The 9,812-nt window shown below is 25.0% G+C and overlaps 3 protein-coding genes across 3 annotated transcripts; 1 reads left to right on the plus strand and 2 right to left on the minus strand.

Annotated features, from left to right (window-relative positions):
• Nucleotides 1-1,789: 1,789 nt before the first annotated feature.
• Nucleotides 1,790-2,251, minus strand: OCT59_022399 (uncharacterized protein; the record flags this gene model as incomplete). The annotated part of the gene is made up of 1 exon (XM_025330532.2): nt 1,790-2,251. One exon carries the CDS (start codon nt 2,249-2,251, stop codon nt 1,790-1,792), a length of 462 nt encoding a protein of 153 aa, XP_025174253.2.
• Nucleotides 2,252-6,352: 4,101 nt separating this feature from the next.
• On the minus strand, nt 6,353-8,476 carry OCT59_022400 (uncharacterized protein). The gene has a single exon (XM_025311172.2). It carries the CDS (start codon nt 8,429-8,431, stop codon nt 6,857-6,859), a length of 1,575 nt encoding a protein of 524 aa, XP_025174254.1. The 5' UTR covers nt 8,432-8,476; the 3' UTR covers nt 6,353-6,856.
• A 166-nt stretch (nt 8,477-8,642) lies between these two features.
• OCT59_022401 (uncharacterized protein) lies at nt 8,643-9,771 on the plus strand. The gene is made up of 4 exons (XM_066144784.1): nt 8,643-8,710; nt 8,777-8,841; nt 8,970-9,149; nt 9,254-9,771. Exons 1-4 carry the CDS (start codon nt 8,698-8,700, stop codon nt 9,488-9,490), a joined length of 495 nt encoding a protein of 164 aa, XP_066006212.1. The 5' UTR covers nt 8,643-8,697; the 3' UTR covers nt 9,491-9,771.
• The last annotated feature ends 41 nt before the right edge of the window (nt 9,772-9,812 follow it).

Genomic DNA, 9,812 nt, shown 5'->3' on the forward strand with positions numbered 1-9,812 from the left:
TTTTATAATAGCAAAAGTTTCATTTTGTCAAAATCTACTTCTTATTTATTATATAATTTATAGTATTTCATATACATTATAAACTATAAAATCAATTTTTTAAATTGAAAATATTTTTAAGTAGTAGAAAAATTTTCAATAATATAACTTACTTCTTTTAGTTTTATAAATTTTAAAAGAAATTTAATTGTTATCTTATAATAAAATCTATAAAAACTTATTAATTTGTGCAATATTTACTTTTATTTTCAATCATATTTTTTTTCAGTAATAAATCTTATTTAATATTATTACTAATTAAAATATACCTTAATATACACTTTTAAGATAATAGATTAACTTGCTAGTTTTTGTTAATATTTTGTTATTTAAAGTATTTAATTGAATTTATCATTAATATCTTTAGTATTTTAAATAGTTATTCATTATTCTAAATTTCAGAATCTTTAATTATTTGTTAATTACTTTTAAAATATTTGATAAAACTTCTTTTATTAATTCATATTAATTCTTTATTTAAGAATAAATTAGTATTTCTTTACATTTATTATAATAATAAAGTATTTTATATGATTTTTTGACTGAATAATTGATTAAATAGTAACTTAAAGCAAGCAAATAGTTGTAACATTTTTATCAAATACATTAGATATTAATCTTTTTTATTTTATATTGCTAATATTTTTGATTAATTTTTGAAGTTTATTTTATAATTATTGTATTTATAAACTATTAACTTAAATAAATTATTATCAATTTAAAATGATTTATCAAATTTTCCATTAACTTTAATTGATTTATTGAATTTTTCATCAACTTTAAGTATTTAAATAATTTGTCAAATACTAAAAATTTTGATTAATTTTTGAAGTTTAATTTAATAGGTATTTTATAATTATTATAATAAAGTTTTGAAGAGATATATTTATAAATTATTAACTTGAATAAATTATTACCAACTTTAATTAATTTATTAAATATCCATTAACTTTAATGATTTATTAAATATTTAAATTTCTCATCAATTTAAATAATTTATTAAATGTTTAAATTTTCATCAATTTTAATGATTATTAATTTTAATAAAATAATTTATTAAAATTTCATATTAAATTTATATAATTTATTGAAATTTATTATTAATGTAAATAATTTATTGATATTCCTTATTAATTTAAAATAATTTAAAACAATTTATATTAACTTAAAATAATGTTTCATATAAATCAAATTTTTTCTTTGAAATTTGATTTGATTTAGATTTGATTCAGACTTGATTCAAATTTCAAAAAATATTATCTCAAGTATCTAGTAATCTGATAGCTTTTATTACTCTAATTAAAATAAAAAAAATTGTTGAAATTAGACTACTAGATTAAAAATTATTTGCAAAAAATATTTTATTTTTTAAAATTAATCAAAGTCATATTATATTATAAATTAATTTATATGAAACATTAATTTAAAATTAATGAACTTCAGAAAATACTTATAAAATATTATATGATCAAATTTTAAATTATAAAATAAACTATTTTTATTTAAAGTTTAATTTTTTTTTTTTTTTTTTTAATACTTTATTATAGATGCGATCATGCCCTATTATAATCACGCTTACTTACATATATAAACTTACAAAATATAAGATAAACAAATACATATAAGAATTAAGCATTATGAAACAAGACTACTTTTCATAAAGAACAAGTCGACCTGTCACCTAAACGATCACATCATTGTTAAAAACCATGATGCGACCTCAAATTCAAAGGTGACTATCATGATCTACCTAAAAATTTGCCCAATGACCGCCTCGATGGAATGCCAAATCATTCCATTTATTCCAATTACTTTCTAACATCTTACAGCCAACATCTTTAACACCCACTTCAATGCGTTTACTATGTGACTTAGCTTTTTTATTTTTACCACTAATACCATACCGCTTTTCTTCCTTTATTTGTAACTCATTCCTTGGTTCCCAAATAAGCACTTTGAATTCTAATAAAACTCTCCCAGTTATTTGTTTCAGTACCTTATACAACAATTTTTCTTCAGTTATTTTATAGCACCTTAATAATTCTATTAACTGACAACTGACTTGATTTTTCATTAAAAATGTAAAATCATATAAACATCCAATATCCCACATACCTAGCTCATTAATTTTACCTTTTAATTCTTGTATATCTATATCATTGCTTAAATACTCCTGTATAATTTTAGCTAAAAAATTTTTAATCCTACACATTATAAATAACGTGCATGTATGATTCTTTCTTCATTAAAAAAGCTGTATGTACATACTATCGAATACAGAATGATTTTAAAGTTTAATTTTATTTCATATTTCTTGTATTTATAAATTTTCTTAAATTTTATATATTAAAGAATACAAAAAATATTAAAAAAATTAAAGATGAAAAGGATTCTTTTTAATTTAGTAATATTTCCTAATAATTTAAATAAAAATAATCTATCAAATACTTTATTTAAAACAGATCAGTTAATATTAATAGAAATATTTAATTTTAGAAAATTATGATTTATCGCATATGCGATTTATCGCTATACCCCATTTGTCATGTAATGTAAAATAAACTATAATCACATGAATTATACTTTAATAAACTTTTGTAGATCAGTATTTTCCACAGCTTTTCTCTCTCTCTCAAAATGTTTTCATTTTAGCTATTTCTTTCATTAATATTTGAACATATAACCATTTTTTCGCTAATATTGAATATAAACATGCCTTTTTTCATTAATATCGAATGTAAACTACTTTATTTACTACTTTATGGAAAATATGAAAGAAGAGTCAAGCAAAGACACTCAAAACTCAGAATTTACATATAGTACATATAGGTTAAGTGTTGCAGTTAAAGTTGCTGATTATATTTCGATTAAAAAAGATTAGGTGCTGGTGTTGCTAGGTTTAGCAAGGTTACTTGCCGAAACCTAGGGGTTTAGGCAAGATGGCGTTTCACCAAAAAGTGAAATTCTGCCAAAACTATATTAAAGTTATATTAAAAAACGGGCGAAACTTTGGAGAAAGGCGAAACTGCCGAAACTTATTATAAATGCCGAAACTGCCAAAACTCTGCCGAAACTATAATAAATCTATAGTAAAATTTTGACGAAACTAATCGTAGGATTTTGAAGAGGTTTAGACAAGCAACCTTAGATTAGTTAGTTAGTATTAGAAATGTGAATTTATAATTTACTAATCATTTATATTTATTTTTTAGATGATTGCAGTAATATAAGTAATGAAACCATCTTGTCTTATGAGAATAACCATATATTGTTGTATTCAGGAAGGAAGAATGAAATAAGTGATAAAGAAAATGTTGATTCTTTGATGCTGATATTGTGAAATCTGAAGAAAAAATGTGGTAAAGGATGACCACTGAGTACTAAAAGGTTCAAGTCATCCACTGAGGCTACTAAACTTAGTCAAGAAATCATTGACTTTACAGAAAATATGGGAAGGTTGGCTACTATCAAAAAAAATTGCAAGGTACATAACTAGAAATAAAAAATTTAACATCCGTATATAATAGTTGGTCAGGAATAATTAATTAGAATGTATGAATAGAAAGAATATATCAATAGAAAAAATGTATTAATAAAAAGAATATATCAATAAAAAATATGTTAATAGAATACATTATGTTAATAATTAATTTGTATAGTTATTGCTTAACTTTAATAATAATAACGATAAACTAATCACATGATAATAGTCTAAACATGTGACATTTGAGGACTAGCGATATATCGCCGTTGCGATAAAAAAAAATCCTTAATTTTAAATTTTTTAAATAAAAATTTTAGAATAAATTAAATTAGATTATTATTTTAATAAAAAATATTAAAAAAGTTAATTTATACACTCCCCTACAATAAATTAACGGATTTGACAAAATTTACATAGCAATTTTCACGTTGCATATAAATTTACGAATTTTTAATAAAATCCAGCCAGAATTTTTTTATTTGAAAGTTGATTGTAAATAGTTTTAATGTATCAAAATAAATAAATATGATTAATTATAAATATAAAAAAGTTTTCTCATTGCAAAATAATATAAAAAATTATGAAATTTTCACTTTTTTTCAGCAATGGGTTAACTCTTTAAAATTTTAGAAAATTTTCTTTATTTTTTAATACATGAAAGCTACAATTGATTGGCTTTTAAATAAAAAAAATTTGACTGAATTTTATTGAGAATTCATAAAGTTTCATATAGCCTGAAAATCAACAATTTTACTAGTAAATCTTATAAAAATTTGTAATTACATAGTAAAATTAACAATAATTGACAAATTTTAGTCTATATGAAACTTAATGAATTCTCTACAAAATTTAGTTAAAATTTTTTTATTTGAAAGCCAATCAATTGTAGCTTTAAAATTTTAGAAAATTTTCTTTATTTTTTAATACATGAAAGAGTTGACCCATTGCTGAAAAAAAGTGAGAATTTCATAATTTTTTATATTATTTTGCAATGAGAAAACTTTTTTATATTTATAATTAATCATATTTATTTATTTTGATACATCAAAACTATCTATGATCAGCTTTTAAATAAAAAAATTCTGGCTGAATTTTATTAAAAATTCGTAAACTTATATGCAACGTGAAAATTACTATGCAAATTTTGTCAAATCCGGTAATTTATTGTAGGCAGTGTATATAAAGGTTTAAAATTTGAATGCACTTGTATTTAAACGCATTCCCCTTTTTTGGAAATTTTTAAATAGTAAATTTGTTGATCATTTATAATCACATTATGATCAGCAAATTTACTATTTAATAATTTCCAAAAAGGAATATGTTTATGTTACACTATGTATAAAATATTATTATTATATATATAATTAAAAATTGAGTGAATTTATTTACCGCACCCTGCATTACAACGCATCCTTCCTTTTTGTAAATTGTTTATGTTGATCTTTAGTTTATACACCGCACTCCCCCTTAAAATGGCAAATGATAAACATACAAATATATATAAATTTGTAACGCAGGGTGCGGTAAATACATTATTTCTTAAAAATTTATATAATTAAAAATATTTTATTAAATACAATTTTAAAATATGATTTATAATGAACAATATATTATAAAATTAAATTAAATATAATTATAAATAAATTAAATAATATTCAATTAATAAAGGAAATTAGCAAATTAAAAAAAATATGATTTTTTTCATTACAAGTATTTAAAAATTAAATATATAAATATTTTTAACTCTGCTAAACAATTTTCTATTAATAAAATTCATTATTAAAGTACTAAAATTTAGAGTTCTAAAGGTTTTGAAAAATTCAAATCAGATTACTGAAATGATAATCTAATTTAATTTGTTCTAAAATTTTTATTTAAAAAATTTAAAATTAAATATTTCTATTAATATTAACTGTTCTGTTTAAAATAAAGTAAATAATAGGGCAACTTGTAGATCATTTTTATTTAAATTATTAGGAAGTATTAGATTAAAAAGAATCCTTTTCATTTATTTTAAACTAAAAAAAAAGTATAAAATTTGGTGATTTTTCTTTTAGTTAGGTTTAATAATTTAAATCATAATTAAATTTAATAAAGGATGTTTATATTTTAACAAAAGTAAATTATTAAATATAAAGAAAATTGGTGAAATAATACAGAGATGTTTACTTATATAATATAGCCTGTAATTCACTTAGAAAATTTAAATCTTAATTTTTTTTACTAAAGTTTACAAATTACAATGACTACCTTCTCTAGTTTTTACTCTTTGTTTTAATTAAAATAATAAATAGTTATTTAATACTAAATGATTTTTCTAAAAAAAATACAAAGATGAGTTATAAATAATTCGTGCTATAATGAATTTAAAACTAATGTATTCTTCTGCTATATTAATCTATATTTCCTATATTTATACTTACGTAAAGATAAGTGATATTTACAAAAGTATTTAACTTATAAAAATAATTATGCCCTATGTTATCATCAGTAAAGATAAATTTTATTTACATTAATGCCATATACATGTAGAATTTGTCCCCGAAAGTTCTGATTTACAATATTATTAAACTTGGTGAAGGCACTTGCTAATTATTTTGAACTAAATTATTTCATCATTATTAGTGTTTCTTAAAGTCATAAGCTGCGAGAATAGAATTATCGTAATATCGTAATTAATATTCATAGCAAATAATGCAAATTTGATTAATAAATATTTTCCAAAATGATTCCCATTAAATAAAGAGTCTACTATTCCGTATAGTTATGAACGGAGGGGTGTTTAATATATTGTACAATTCTTTCCAGACCAATATGACTATAGTTGTTTGCTTAAAGATAAAAGAAGAAAAAACATTTATTTAGAAAACTAATAAAATATTAAACGGAATAATGGTACAATGATATATGGTCAATAAACAAATAAGAAATCAATGATATGCTGTGATATAAATTGGGAAAATTAAAATGTGCATAATATATATAAGTAAAGTCGGTAAAAGTAACTCACAACAACAAAGATCGATATCCATTGATACCATCACGTTCTTTAGATGTCAAAGTCCTTAGTTGTCTGCTATCATATAATGAATGATACTAATCGTAATTTAAATAATCGACTAATAATTGACTAACCATCGAGTTGGTTCTCACTATCAACGAAATTGAGTAATTTCCATTTCATAATATTAATAAAAGCCCATGATATCCAAACCCTTGTTACCCTATTCATATTCCAGAAATCATTGGGTTACAAGTTGGCATTTAGTTATCAAATCTTCCTATGAGGAAAAAAATAAAGTTCATATCAGCAACGAACCTTATGATATCTCGTTAATCATCGCGTAGACAACGCCTTTGATAAAACTTTAAATGACTCTCCTCGGGAGCATTAACTTCTGGTATAACTTTTCTAACTTTTTCAAAAGATTCCATCCTAGTATATACCGCACGATATACACCAAGATGTCGTAAAGTTTTCCCCAAATACTGTACTATGAGCTCCAAATATTCGTCGGTGATGCATTCACATCCAGAAAGAGTCAGCCAGGTCAATGGTGCCTTACAATGTTCCAAAAATGATTCAAAAGCGGTCGTTGTAAACTGCCATTCAGATGAAATACTAAGTCTCCGAAGACTACTGGGTATTGATTGTCCTATCGCAGGTAAGAATTTTTCAGCATCCAGACTTGCACCATATATAGACAGACTTTCAAGCTGCTGTGAATTGCTTAAAAGCGAGCAGATAGCAGATATCTCTATGGTACCATGAATTTGATTTGATTCAAATTTGGTGATATTCGGACAATGACTTACAAGAGCTTCAATAACTTGTACTAAATATTCGGAACTTTGTGTGGAACATAAAATAACTTCTCGCAAACTTATGTTAGCATTACTAGCCAATGCCGATACAATATCAACGGGAAGATCAGAATTTGATATATTAAGATGTGATAATCGAGATAATGATGAAGTGATCAATGGAGCGCACATCTCACTTGTTAATCCATCACAACCATCAAATTCTAATATTTCCAAATTCTTACAGGCTCCGATTCCATAGAATGGTGGGTGACCTTCAAAACGAACATAACTTAATTTTAAGCGCACTAATGACTTTGCTTGACTTTCCAAAGCTTGAATGATTCTGCCACCAGTATCATGACCATAATAATCACCATGGAGTTCCAAATCTTGTAAATTATTTTGGGCTTGAATAAAATCAACCAGGCCTTCTGCTTCAGCTTCAAACTTTTCGATATCCCTACATTGCTTTTCAGTATCCCATTCATATATAGGTAGATACGTCTTTAATTGACACACTCCATGACAGATAGAAAATTTTTCAAAATATTTACGTAATCTTTTCCCAGTAAGAGTTAACCGTCGAATATGTGGTAAGCAAGATTCAGCTCCCGGGTAAGAGGTAATATCATATTTCTCTAGTAAACAAGTAGCATCGCAAGAAAACCGATATATAGCAGGACAGCGACTTATAAAAAGCTTCAGAAGCAACTCTGTTAGTATCCAGCGTCCTTCTGCTCCAATGCATTCGTCTCTACGAAGGTTACACCACCACCACAGGTGGTGATATAATCCTCCAATGTGGAGAACACGCCGGTATTTAGAATAATCGAATGTTGGAGGTATCTCAGTTGAAGGTGGAAGATTTAGACCATTATCATTAAGTATTTGTTTTTCTTCGTCACTTAAGCAAGCTATATATACTTCAACTAACTGTTTAGACATGTATGCATTGGGACTTCTCCACAAGATTGGCACAACTTCCTGGCACCAATGTCGGTTAACCAAAAGACACGAGTGTAAAGAAGGTTTATCTTCCTCATTCTCCTCGATACATTCAAATATTTTTCGAAGGCAAAGATTCGGTAAGGAAGAAGCCATTTCTATCACTCGTTAATTCAATCAAGAGAATGAAACCGGTAATCCTGCGAAAAAAATGTGGTCTGTCTCTATTTTAACGGCGCGTCATTTGATTGGGTTATTGCCAAATTCAGTATTTTGTGATTATATCATATGACTCTTAACGTTTTATCCATCCAAATTTGGTATGATTTGCTGGATATTAAAGATCGAGATTTCAAAGCTCGACTTCGTTCACCTTTGACGCCCTTTTTTTAATTAGCTATTTCGGGATCTTTTATATACCAATGAACCAAAATGGTAATTTGATGAATTAATAAAGCTTTTAATAGATCATTTTGATTTTTATAATCTTTATTAAAATAGAGAATACGAGAAATGTTGGGCATTTGAGTGCAGAGCGCATTCGAAATCTTGAAGTCATTGAAAAGGTATCCAACTTACCTCTATTTTACAAAAATTTTTTTCCAATCCGGATATATTTGGAATCATTATTTTTTTATTTTATTATATTACACATTTACACTCCTAAATTATATATATTCTTATACTTTAACAGATGATCGTTGAACTAATGGATACGGCAGCTGAAGCGATTATGGGTTTGGCATTGGACGGACATATCAGCAACAACGATGAAGAGACATCAAAAACAGAGCTCACGGTAAAAAAGCGAAGCCCCGAAGAACAGATCGAGATTTTTCAAAATTTGACAAAAAAATTTAATGATTTAATAGATGTAGGCAAATATATTGTAGTTCTATTTGTTCCGGGTTAAAATTCTAAATTTAATGTTTTCTTTATTTTATCTGTGTTTCTCATAACATATCTTAATATTAAAAGAATATACAAGTTGGATTACGTCTTCAATTTCGCCAAATGCGAAATATGGGAATAACATCGGGAGATATTCCAATCAGGACAGTTACTTATGGTGAAGCCAAAGAATATGAAACTTGGATGAACGCGGCAAAAATTTTAAGGAAGGAACTTGAGAAGATTATGGACATCGGAACCGCTGCTGGAGGGTTACAAGATATGAAAAATGATAATATGGAAAATATGGAAATTGACGAATAGGAAGATTGTATACTTAGGAAAAATGTTTATAATATCTAATTATCACGTGATTTCAGTTAATAGGTTCTTTAATAAAGTCTTGGTCTAGTAATGCATAATCATAGTGACATATGCAATTTTTGTGTCAGCGAAATTCCCATGGTTTTGGCGCACAAGAAAAATAATCTTCGTTAAACAGGCAAAGAACAAAAAAAAAAGAATTCCGTTTATTTATTTTTGGAAAATTGTAATACAAATTTAATAAAGAAATTATGATAGAAAATCGAAAAGAGTTTTATTTAAAAAACAGCGTCTACTCAAACAAGGAATGACTCAAAGGATG

The sequence above is a fragment of the Rhizophagus irregularis genome, chromosome 31, assembly GCF_026210795.1.
Source record: "Rhizophagus irregularis chromosome 31, complete sequence".
In the NCBI taxonomy this organism is placed as follows: Eukaryota; Fungi; Glomeromycota; class Glomeromycetes; order Glomerales; family Glomeraceae; genus Rhizophagus; species Rhizophagus irregularis.

Bases quoted from the DNA above. Each gene is read 5' to 3' on its own strand.
- OCT59_022400 (XM_025311172.2), bottom strand. From the start codon at position 8,431: ATGGCTTCTTCCTTACCGAATCTTTGCCTTCGAAAAATATTTGAATGT.
- OCT59_022401 (XM_066144784.1), top strand. The intron at 8,842-8,969 runs GTATCCAACTTA...ATACTTTAACAG, and splicing joins ATCTTGAAGTCATTGAAAAG to ATGATCGTTGAACTAATGGA. The intron at 9,150-9,253 runs GTAGGCAAATAT...TAATATTAAAAG, and splicing joins AATTTAATGATTTAATAGAT to AATATACAAGTTGGATTACG.